This window comes from Prinia subflava, chromosome 3 (assembly GCF_021018805.1).
Source record: "Prinia subflava isolate CZ2003 ecotype Zambia chromosome 3, Cam_Psub_1.2, whole genome shotgun sequence".
Taxonomy (NCBI): Eukaryota; Metazoa; Chordata; class Aves; order Passeriformes; family Cisticolidae; genus Prinia; species Prinia subflava.
Window position 1 is genome coordinate 82767865 of NC_086249.1, and position 13039 is coordinate 82780903.

General features: G+C 40.2%; 1 protein-coding gene across 4 annotated transcripts in view; it reads right to left on the reverse strand.

Moving 5' to 3' along the window:
- Positions 1 to 13039, reverse strand: part of ARHGEF7 (Rho guanine nucleotide exchange factor 7) — a 117868-nt gene that overhangs the window by 64605 nt on the left and 40224 nt on the right. For 3 of the 4 annotated variants that reach the window (XM_063392765.1, XM_063392762.1, XM_063392763.1), the window contains exons 3-5: positions 7119 to 7203; positions 2821 to 2951; positions 230 to 431 (exon numbers count right to left, since the gene is read on the reverse strand). In XM_063392765.1, the coding sequence (XP_063248835.1) occupies positions 230 to 431; positions 2821 to 2951; positions 7119 to 7203 (418 nt within the window). Of the gene's footprint in view, positions 1 to 229; positions 432 to 2820; positions 2952 to 7118; positions 7204 to 9328; positions 10414 to 13039 lie in introns of those variants that run through there. The other variant, XM_063392764.1, reaches the window with a different exon arrangement.

The following is a 13039-nucleotide window of genomic DNA, read 5'->3' on the forward strand; positions in this document are numbered from 1 at the left end:
TGACAGAGAAGCAAACAAAATGAGGAGTTTTCTGCACTGCCAATTCAGAATCCACTCTATACAGTGAACTGGGGTGGGGAAGTGAGCATTAACCATTGCTGTGAATGACATTCAGTAAACAAAATCCAGCTTAAACAAAAAGCATTACAAGTTTTAATGAATCAACCAACCATCAACCTCTACAGAAAGCAAGAATTTCTACAAATAGGCTCTCCCCTTCAAAACTCACCATTTGATTTAATTTCTCGTACGTAGTTACTTGGAAACCACCCTGTTTTTCCATTTAAAGTTCCTTCCCACCAGCCTCCTTCTTCCACTCTTGTAACATGAATAATATCACCTTTTGAAAAAGAAAGTTCATCTTCATTTGTCTGTTGAAAATTAAATTTGGCTCTCACCACCAACTGATGGTTGCCGTTATCTGTCATGTCCTAGTAAGAGAAAACATAGAATAAAATGATCATCAGAGACATAAAAAATATTTCCATGAGCAAAACAGAAATGTCCATAAAATGGAAACAGCCTCTCTTCCACACACAAGAGTCCCTACACATTTTTACACAAAAGCCTTTATAAGGAGTGATTTGGCATTTCCAATATTTCTGTCATTTTTTATCTATAGATTTTTATCAGCCATTATTTTACTTATTACAGCTCCTTCAAATCAGAAGGGGTTAACAGAGCTAAAATGAGAATAATTATTGCTCTCACAAAAAAAAAAAATCAACACATACATTTTCTATAACTAGTATAAATCGAAACGACCTTTGACAACGATGAAGAAACAAAGGCTTTACATTAGAGAGTTTTTTCCTAAAATTCTCTGTGCTGCAAGGAGGGAGAAACTGAGTTGGGTTTATTTAATTTTGGATAGATCAAGAATTTGCAGCTGAAAACCTTTTCCTTTTCTTTTTTCCTGTAACAGATCAGGTGGGTGGCTTCCACAGCTGAAGGTACAAGTCTCCATGGACTGCCAATGAAGGAGTGCTCTTTCACAAAACCTATGAAAGAGTTATACAACTTACCTAGCATAAGTACTCCTAAATCATTTCTCTCAAGGTTAGCAAAGCTGGAAGCCTGCAGCAGTCAGATTGCAGCTGTCCATATATGCTATGCATGCATGCTCATCCCCTACCATGGATGTGAAGGCAGATTATCACTTTGTCCTAACATCTGAATGTTCTTAGAAGTAAATAACAAGTCTTTCAAATTAATGATTTTCAAATTCAGCATTTTGTCTTTGGATTTCAATTTTGGGTACCTGCACCATTCAAGCATTTCATGAGAGTTCAGACAAACTTTTGTGCTAAAAAAGTACAATACTTGGACAACTTCAAAAACATTGCACTGGGATCAAGAGAATTGCACTACAAATCATGTCTGTCTCTTATCATAACTAAGGATCAATACCTGGACAGCTGAAAAAGCAGCTTAGTGAGAAAATGCCTGTGTAAGCAGTCCTAGTCAGCTGTCCAGGTAGAAGAATTTCACCTACATGTTGCCTATATAGTTGAGGTGATGAAGAGACTGCATGTTGTCCCTAGGAACTTACAACACGTCAGCTTAATTCATAACCCCAGAAATCATGTTATTGCACCACAACTCTGTGACTTTCATCAGTTAGCAGCTGAGAAACTACAGGAAAATGAGGGCAAACACAACTTTGAAAACATGCAGAAAGCCCCAAGATAGTGTAAGACCCAATGTCTGACAATTAGATCAGCACATTTTCAAACAAGTGCCTCTGCCTCGGTCCTCTGCTTGTACATGATGTGTTTTCAATCCTCTCTGCTCAACAGAGAAAATGTTTTGGTTTAGTAAACAGTAGAAAGCCACAAAATAAGCAGAAACACTGCACAGTGAGATCAACTACAAACTTTATGCTGTGCCAGTATGGCTTGTCAGCAGAGGAAATGGGTACAAACTTGGTGAGAAGGGTTCCAAACAGATCATCTACACCAACAAAACCAAACTCGGATTTTCCTGGGTTTGACCACGAGCTCTTTTTCACTCCTCTGCTCTAAATTTGCACAGAGCAACTCAGATCACCAAAGTGACAGAGATACTGAGAACTCTGATTACTCCAGTGATCCAGCTAACAGCTAGTCCCACCAACTGCTGCATCTGCAAACCTGAGTGGGCTGGGAACAGCAGAACTGGAGCTTGAATTAGTGGCCTAGAGCAAAAACTTGCACAGGCTCTGCTACCAGAGAAAACACATTACACCACACCTAAGAAAGCCACAGATAAAGCAGCTTTCATTAGGAATCTGAACCCTCCTTGCAAATCCTCAGTGACTAAAAATACGTTTTATCACAATTTCCATGATTTCAGCTGTACTATAAAACAATGGCACATACGAACCAGTTACCCAAAGACAAGTTGAAGGATCAACCTTGAAATATAACAGGAACAACTACCACTAATGCCAACATTAGAAGTATCACCTTCACAGAGGTTTGAATAAACTTCAATCACCACTCCTAAACTCTGAGAGAAAATGAGATTTTTGCCTTTGGAAACGCAAGTCCATACACTGAAAAAAACCCATAAATCCAGGAAGACACTGTCTGCACAGACAACATAGAGCACTAAAAGAGGAAAAAATAGTTCAAAGTTCACAAAAAGCTGCATGTATTTTGAAACATCATATGAAAAGCTGCAAAAACAAACTCACAGGCTAAAAATGCAGAACTGAAAGAGAGAAAATAGTTACTTGGCTAAATTATAATTTACTTACAAAACTCTTAAAAAAACGGGAAAAGAAAGGAGAGAAAAAAAGTATCACACCACAGCATGTTTCATTCTTCCAGAACTTACCAAACTCCGATACTGCCCCTGAAAGAGTTTTGAAGTTCTACTGTGTGAAGACTGGGATCCCAGAGAATCAAAGGATTTTATCCGATGAGATGAGGGACGTGCACATACAGAGTCACTGCCCAGCCCTATGTCTGTAGGACGGTGGGAAAGAAAAGCAAATAACAGAATTTTAAAAATCTGCATCTATAATTTCTGCTTACCTCTGTAAAATTCACATGCTTAAAGCAGATTTAATGTATCTGCAGTTATTCAATTATTCAAGATTTTAAAAATGATAGCAATAAATAATCTAAAATCCTGAGACATGGACCATTTCCTCCCCACATAGAAAGAAAACAACTTGGCCTCTTTAGAGACGAGGGTTAGGGTTGTATTTCTCTATTCCTACTCACTACCAGTCTATTTAAAGGTAATTAACCAGCATCATTTTAGCTAGTAGCCAAGAATTTTGAATGCATAAAACTTGCTTGAAGGGAAGCCAGCCACATCTGTTTCTTAGTTCTTCCCACAGCCCCCCATCTTCTCAATTAAAACATTCCTTCCACTGTCTTTTTTCCCTACATTCCTTTGCCTCATCCCGGGTTTTTTTTTGCCAACTAAGCTGTTTTTTTCTTCTTTGGAGGGAGGACAAGGAATAGAAGAAAGGAAAATGCTGCTTCTCAAGTAAACAACACCCTCCCAAAACATTTCCCCTCTTCCATTTGTCTCTCCTCTGGGAAGCACACCCATGTGATATATGCACCTGGAGGGCTGTGTGCCACCAGGGGCTGCTGGGCTCCCCTGTGGGCTGGGAGGCACTGAGGGAGCAGCAGGACAGGGCTCATCCCACCACCCCTGCCAGGAGAGGGGCAGCTGGGGGCCCCGGGCAGCCCCAGCCCCGGGCGCTGGGCTGGTGCCAGCCAGCCAGGGAGGTGTGTGCTGTGCCTCAGCCAGCCCAGCCAGCTGGGGCTGCGCCAAAAGCAGCTCCGAGAGCTGGCTCCAGTGCTGCTGCAGCTCCCACAACCCTGCTGGGAGGCTCTCCCCACCTTACAGGGGGACAGGGGTGCTCCTGGCCACACCAGCGTCCCCCATTGTCACAGCCAAAGCCCCGGGAGCGGGCTGCTCCCAGCACCCTTGCACACAAACATTGCTTCTTCGCACAAGCATGGCAAGTCATTTCTTTTTCTCGTGTTTTCCATACAAAAGGAAACCACTCAGTAAGCATCAGAGCTTAAGATGCCCTGAAAGCAATACAGTATTTTCTGTCCCAAACCTAGATGTTTTCACCAGACTACACAAGACTCACAACTGCTCTCCTGGTTTTATGCCTGTTACTCTCTTTCCTAGCAGTTTGCTCTTCTTCCATATTGAGGTAAGCACACAACTGTAGCCTCCCAATAGTTACTTTCAGACTGAAGTAGACCATGGTTATGCAAATTCAAATTATTTTTTATCCAAAGGAAACAGCATACACAGGGTTCAGATCCACGGATACCAGTGAATTAGGTGCATCTCCTGTTGCACAACAAACCTGAAGAGACACTCAATTCATCTGAACTGGCAAGTCTTTAAACTTCAGCACAGCATCCAACAGCAGAAGAGATGGGGGAAGAGGCAAAGGGATTGAGAACAAGCAGCAGTGTCGACAAAGAATGATCCAAGTCTACAGTGACTGAGAGGAAAACACCTTCCCTGCTGCATCTTTTTAAATGACTCATTGATATCCTTCAAATATCACCATCCTTTAAAAAAAACCCTGTAAATCTACACTCTCTCATCAAGTAGTGCAATACTAGAACTGTACATACTGAGTATTTTATATCCATGGTATCCTTACACATTGAAGTAATAAAAGACATCACACTCTGTGAAACTGCTTTCCTAAAAGCATTTAAAGGCCATGGCATTAAGAGAAACACTGGTGATTACAGTCCATTACAAAAAGGTCGTACGTGACATGTTTTCACAGACTACCAGGAAAGAAATGGGATTGGATTATGGGCCTAATTTGTAAATCATAACTATATGGCTAACTCTAATGCTCCCAGAAACCTTTTAGTTGCTATAACCATCATTACCCAATAGAGTGTAAGGATTAAAAGTAAAGTGAAACATCTCCATGTCCAGTTTGCTGTGTTTCCTAAGGGCAGCCAAGTTCAAGGACAGACAGTCACCTAATCCAGAATTATACCTTGATACAGCTTGCCTAGAAAACCAGCATCAGGTTGACTTATGACAGTACATTGCAGCAACTCTTCTGGGCACCCTAAATCACTATCTAAAATTTAAGTGGAATGATTCCTGAAATTTTCTAATTTCACAGCAGCAGAGCTAATATACCAACACAAGAGCATCTTTTTAGGCTTGAATTAGAAACTGCATGCATGAGAGGTGAAAACAAAATTATTACACACAAACCTCATGCAAATTGAAAGTATTTTCATCATTAATATCCGAATACTTTCAAATCTATCTGAAATGTTGATTTTAAAAGGCTTGCAGACTCCATGTATCCATTAAGTTTCTATTAAAATACCTAATAAACAAGTTCCATGAATCTCTCAATGGTATTTTTCAAAAAAAAAATCAACTCTGCTACTAAAAACTCAAGAATCTTGAATGGCAACAGAACATGCATTTGTTTGGAGAACATAAATTTGTTTAACAAATTTAATTCGGTAATTTCCTCACAAGCTTCATTCTTCCATCCATTTAAAGATTTACAGTGTTTGTAAAACTCTTTCTCCCTTGTACCACTATTTTCCTATACCAGTTCCTTTCCCCTCATCTGTCTACAAACAGCAACTGTTTCCTTGATCCCACCACTCCAGAGATGAATACCTTGATGGAGTGAAAACCCACAGAAGTCTTTCATCAGTAACCATGCCCATCACTCACACTCCTCATATTGTAGGAAGGCCTGTCTCTGGAGAACCTGTGTATGCCTGAAATTCTTTAGACCCACATGGGGATCTGAAAGCCATCCTCCAATACTAGAGCAGAGAGACAGAGTCCAAAATGCCTGCTACACAATTACCCAGTTAATGAAAATTGTTTGGAAGAACAAAAAGGTTTATGCTTGCTCCTAGGAATGAGAACACCACACTTTATAAGTGGTTTTGATTTTTGGTTTCCATACCACCACCACGTGCCCCCACCCTGAAAGGGATCAGCTCAAGGCCCTCCTAACCAGCTGCAGTTGTGGCTTTTTGACATGAGCATTAATCCATAGACATCTGGAAAAAACAGCCACACTTTTTCTCTACTTTAACAACAGCAAAGGCAGCAATGGGCAATGTACAGCAGTTTTAAAGATGTACTGCACTGGTTTACACTTGCACTTACACTTGAGATGAGAGGCAGTATCTTCAACTGGTCTAAACAGCTTCAAAGAAGTCAGTGGTGTTACATGGTCTTACTCCATGCCCATTCATTAAAACTAAGACTTGGTTACAAAATTTCATTTTAAGGGGTGCTTTCTAATGCAAGGGAAAAAATAAGCCACCAAAACAAAAAATCTCTCCTGAAACAGACCAGAGAAGTATTATAAATGTGACAATATACTCATGTCATTAAATGAAATACATCTCTGACTTTTCTATCACCTTCCTTTTCTTCCTCGCACAAAAGCTGATACATACAGTTCCATTTTAGACTCTCTCTCAGACTCTGACCTGATGGCAATACTGAAACCTGCTGCTCACGGTGGAACAGGAACAAACCAAGAGGGCCAATGTTAACATTTCTTGACTGTCCCAGGGTCCAGTTGGCATAATTAGCACAGCCTCGCCCTACACCTCTCATCTGTTATTTCTACAGCTCTCTTCCCTCTCACCAAAGAACCTGAGGTGAGTGGTTCATGACTTCTAGCTGCCAAAGGAATGAAATATGTGGCTAAAGGGATCAAATACATTGGACAGCCTTTTGTTATTGGCAAGAAATTATAGGGCTGGGAAATGTAGACTGGAGAGGGCAGAAATGTTGCCAAGCTGTTCAAATAGGAGAATGACAGAATGCAGCAAAACTCAACTTTAGTATTTCAAACATGGAGAGGAAAAAAAAGAAAAACAGGCCCTTTTTCTAAACTGCTTGCCAGCTTAAAGACTTAGCCTTAGCTCTACCACAAATATTCCTTCTGCAGAAGACATGACTAGAGAACCCAGCGCCACCGCAAAGTTTTAAAAACATGAACTACAACAAAAGCTTTCTTAAAACACTGCATATGTTCATCTCATCATGGGTACAGCACAGGTGTAAATATACATGGATGCAAAGTGAAAGTGGCAGTAAGCCAGCACAAGACAGAGCAGTCTACTTACCTGCAGTCACCTTATTTAAAGCCACAAGAGAGCTAAGAACTTTGCTGAAATTCTGTCCCTGATACAGGTCATTTGCATCAAAAGTCTGAAAAAAAAAACCAAAAAACATGTGGTTAAGTCATAGAAACAAGCCTTTAAGCTTGTACATACAAACCACAACTGTAGAAGCTATTGCATAATCAAGGCACTAGTCTTTTAGTGGATGTTATGAACCACTAAAACTGTGGTGGGTTTTTTTCTCCTTAAAAAAAAAGTAAAACACCCCAACAAATTCTGACACTTTTAAATGGAAAGATGATATAGCAACAGCTGCATCTGAAAAAAATTGGAGAAAGTAGCAATATCAAGTATCATTTAAGTTACAAGAAAGTTGAATTTTAAAAGTATCAGAAGTTTTCCCAAGACGTTTTGGCCAAAAAAGTTACTGGGTACCATTACTCTTGTCATACTCTTCTTTTTCTGTAGCAATGCACAGGCATTGTACCTGATTTTTCATAAGGTACTATGAAAAAACCTAGAAATACTTTAAGAAGTACTACAATCTACATGCTAACTCTTTACAAGACACAGAGGAAAGCAGTATTCCTGAACATTAATGAATTTTAAAAAGAATTAAATTGCTGGATAGGTTGGATCAAGGATGAGGTTTGGGAAGGGGACAGATGAAAAGAGAGGTTTATTTTATTTTTATTTTTTAAGTGTGGTAATGCAATCCAAACTTTGAACTATCTTGCAGAAAACACTCCAGCAACTTTCAAGCACTGGGTGATGACATTAAACATCTGGATTTTGGGGGGGAAAGAGGACTTTTTTTAAAAAAAGGAAAAAACCCACAAACCCATATTTGCCTGAGGTAATGGAAACACTCATCCAAAGTCTCTCAAAATCATAGCTCTTGCAATAGATTCTGCATAGGCTAAAAGGACTCACAGTAGTCCTTTGTGCAAGACTAGAAAGCTGACAATAAAAGACAGCTGCTACAGTTCTTCCAACTGATTTAAGAAACAGAAAGAGGTTTCGTTTTCTGCAGTGTAGCAGTTTTAATCTAAAAAGTCAACAAAAACTTGCTCACTTTCCTGATAACAGACCCATCCCACAGACACTATCAGAAAATCCTTACCCCAGAAAACAGCCTTCACAGACAGGAGAGGAAAAACTCATAATCCCAGGGGAGAAGCGAGAAAGGAACAAAGAAAGGCTAGTTTAACCCAAGAGAAGAGAAAATGTTAACAAAAGCTATGAAAGTAACCACAGAAGGGGCTGCCAGACCAGTTCTGACTGGTGATAGCACAGAAAGGTAGAACAGATTTATGAAACATTTAATGACCATGTTAGTAAAAAAACCCACCTCCCAATGCATCCACAGTACCAGAGGTACCTGCACACATTAACATGCTCATTTCTCCCCCCTCAGACTGAGGATCATCTCTGGTCCCAGAAAGCAGCAGTTCTAGCTGGGCTGTAGAGGTGCCAATGCCTCTCAAGCTCAAGCAGCTTTCACACAGCTCAGAAAATCAATGCCACACAACACACACAGCATCAAGCAGCCAGAACCACACACCAGTGTACTCCAAGCAGTTATTGCTCACATAAATTAAGTCAAATAACTATTTCAACAAGTTTCACCAGACTACAGATAATTTTAAAAGACTTCTCTTAGTCATTTGAAGCTGTAAGGAATAAGGAGAGGCACCAGAGAATTGCCTGTGTGAATTTTTTAAGGCTTTTCCTCAAACATAAGGAAGATTAGAAGACTATGTACAGAAAAAAAAAAGGAAAGTAAGGAAATAAAAAATAATCTGATTTAACAAAAAGACATGATAGATTTTATTAACAGCATAATTTATAAAGTCAGAACCAGGCTGGAGATGAGCTTAACCATTGTTCAAATTGGGGAAAAAAATTAAGCTGCCATGGAACAAGAAAGTATTAAGAGTGTGAAATTTCCATTGTTACTACACACTTATTGTGGTAGTTTTTAAACAAGTAAACTTGAAGTGTGAACAGAATCACAAAAGCCTAGCCTTGATCCTAAAAAAATTAAATATATGAGACAGGTGCTCTCATGCAGAAACCAGAACTGGATCAGAAAGGGACAACAAGGGAAAAAGAGAATGACTAAGAAAGAGAACATTTTTTAAAAAGGTTAAAAATTATAGCTTAAACTTAAAAAAAATTAAAAACAACCCAACCCTAAATTTTAAGCTCACCTTCATTCTGGATTCTGATAGAGCCAAGAGCTCTCCGAAGTCAGGCTAACTTGAGAACAAAAGGTTGAGAGGAAGCCTCATTTCCTGCTACGCTCAGACTATAGGGGCTACCAAGAACAATTTGATTGGATCATCCCAACACATATAGTGCCATAAAAAACCTGTATCCAGGACATGCATCCAGTCTGCTCCACAGGAAACAGCACAATGGGAGGATGCAAGAAACATTTGCTTCCTTGTGATTTTACATGAAGCAATTCTGACAGGAAGCCACCCTCAGCAGCTCATGGCCAGTATGTTCAGCAGCAGCCTACAATAAAGGGGGAGGGGGACATCACACCCTCCAGAGGGATCTTCTCCTAACACAGCAAATGTTTAAAAAATAGCTAACCTAGAGAAGTAAAAGGTGAGGGAAATAGCAGAAGTGTTCTAAAATTTTGAGGCTAATTCTTGGATTATAAAACCCTTACCTCAAAACAAGAACTCCTAAAAAAAAAAAAAACCCCAAAGAAATACACAACCCACCATAAAAAAAAAAGAAAAAAAAAAGAAAAAGAAAAAAAAGGAAAAAAAAAGGAAAAAAACCCACACACACAAAAAACCCAACAAAACATAACCACCACCACAACACAACAAAAAATCAACCAAACAAACCCCCCGCCCCGCCAACCACTTACACCCTTCTTCTATCTTAGTGGCAGTTTGCTCATTTCTCAATTTATCTGAAAATTTTGACAGAGCAAGAACATTAAATAGCCAGAGAAAAAATCTACTACAGGTTTTCAAGAGAAATCTGACTTGCATGTGGTCTCTAACCTTCTTTATGGAAAATTATGGACACATTAGCTGTAGAACTGACTCTCAAAATTTATCTTGATGTTAAAAAGAGTAACTTCTCATTCAGTGACACTGGATGACAAACAAGCCCCTTGCACGATAAAGCGCTCCCAATTCTTCAATTGCAAAAATCAAAGCTGAATTTTGTGATCCAAATATCAAGCAAAATTATTTTTATAATACTATATATTACCAAATAAGGTCTGCATGCTATATTACCTTCTACAATACTGGCACAACCCACTTTTCTAATCACAGCAGAAGCACAGTTCGAACTTGCACATCCTTAGAGCTCTTTAAACCTAAACCCACAAACACCTAGAAAGGTATTACTTTGCAAATATTAAGATTTGTCTTTTCACCAGTATGCAACAGTATAGTTGCATATATGCAACATGACAATATACAGTCATTAAACAAGGTTTTATGGAAAAAATATTTCCAATATGTCCTTGATTTCCCGGCAAATAAAATATCTAACTCCGTATAGACTCCTCCTGTGACTAAATTCACCCTCTTGTTCATTCAATCCTTGCCTTCCACCAAGAGTCAGATTAAACATTAGTAGGAACAGAAGAATAAAACCATCATAAATCGCATCAGATGAAGACCCAGCTAAGTCAAATCTTTTGGAAAAACTATTTAACTAACATACCTTTGTTTTTAAATACCACACAATTGCCCAAATGCACCTATGCCTTACATAAGCATTAAGACGAGAGGAGGAAAATGGGGTGATGCTCAGTGATGGTGTTTGTCTTCCCAAGTTCCCACTAGGGGTGATGGAGCCTGGCTTTCCTGGATCTAGCTGAACATCCATCTGCCTGCTCATGGAAAGTAATGGATTCATTCCTTGTTCTGCTTTGCTGGCATGCACAGCTTCAGCTGTACCCATTACATTGCCTTTATCTCAGCTGGAGAGTTCTCTCACTTCTGCCCTTCACAATCTCTCCCCCAACCCATCAGAGAAAAGTGAGAGCACGGCTGCCTTGGGCTGTGCTGCTGGATGGGCTTGAAGCACAACAATACCCCAGATGGAAACTGTGCTCTAAAGGCACACGAGAGCAGGCTAACAGTGACCTATAAACAACACTGTGCATGATACTCTGACACTCTGGGTCACTGACTGCCAAGCCCTGCCAACTGCCCATCCCCACCCACTGATCCTGGCTTCCCTTTCCACACACCACGCTGATTCCAAACACTCAAACCTGGCTTCCCACAACTATATATGCATTTTCTGCCCCCAGATTTCAACTGGCTACATACTTTATTGATAACAATTTTATGACCTCTTCCAAGTCATAAATGAAATGTTATATAATGTGGTCGAGCAGCAATGGGAGCAAAACCCCTACAGCAAGATATACACTGGATGACCATTCTACATTTGGAACTATAATGAAGTGTATTAATAAGCCAGTTTATTAACTGACTTCATGAGAGGCATTTTCATTTTTCCATGACTGACATTTCTTCAGCACCAAACAAAATGCCTTAGAGATTCATTTCATCCACATACTGGATGTGGGTTCAACTACCACATCTACCCTCTGATTTTAAACAAGACCAAACTCTGCATGGATCTGCTTAAATTCCATAACATTCAAAACTACCTGAATGTATTATTAGGGCCATTTTAAGTCATATAAACCACTAACCCTCAGTGGACGGAGACTTCTGTTCAGTGATTCCTGTCTAATAGCAATAAGGAAATAAAATTAACATAACAATGCTTATCTATCGTATTCCAGCAACAACCAGTGCCTACTGAAAACAAAAAATAGTACAAAAAAACTTGATGAAACAAAAAGGAAATAAGAAAATAAAGCTGCAAATATACCTGGTGAGAGCAGACTACAGCATGCAGTAAGCCTGAAGCAAGATTCTTCTCTTCAAATCAGTCAGTTTTAAAGCCTCATGTAACCTTCACACTGTTTTATGTCCCCCTTCTAGACCTTGAAGTCAGAATCCAGTTATGGAGGAAGTATTTTTAAAATAAAGGTACTTCACCTGATAAAGCAAGGTCTACAACTGGAGACAGGAAAAAAAAAAAAAAAACATCGGGGGTAGTTCAGTCAAGCTTTCTTCTGACACATTTTCTTCAAACATGTCTTCTACAAACCTTAACTCGCTTGTACCCTTAAACCAGCAGAGGATTAGTACGGTTGTATCTAACAGTTCTAGCAAGAAAAGTTCTTACACCGGTTAAGAATAAAATCGAGTAAAACAGGAACGTTTTTCCTTGCTGAACTACTGCCTTGAATACACACAGCTACAGTATTCCCAGTGAGTATTAACACTTAAATCATCTGACACAAATAGGTGCCAGCTCTCTTTGCAGCTGAGGAGCTGGCTTACGGGCAGCCCAGGCACCCATGCAGCACAGAGGTGCTCGCCTCACCGCCCCGGAATGTGCCATGACCCTGGGCTGTGTGCACTAAAGCAGCAGGACGCTTCCCAGCTCCCTTCTGCAGCCTCGGGCCCTGGCACACAGGATCAGGAGAGCGCTGGCTCGCTCACCCGGCGGAAACGAGAGGAAATGAGCGGAGAGGCTTTGACAAAGCGCAGCGTGACATGACAGCGTGGCGCTCCACCTGTTCCTACGGCACACGCTGCAGGGTGCTCGGCCATGGGAGCACGGAGAAAGAAACAGTAGGAAAAAAAAATGCAACTCATCTTTGGAAACAGGTGATCATAACAACCACTAAGAATCCCAACACCTTGCTTTGCTGTGCCACCACCCCCGGTGTGGCACAACCCTTGGAGCAGCTGGCAAGAGGAAGGTACGGAGGTCATCCGCAGTTCACCTTCCAGTGATGACACCGAATATGCTCAAAAAAAGATTCTGTAGGTAAGCCCACATGCAAATCA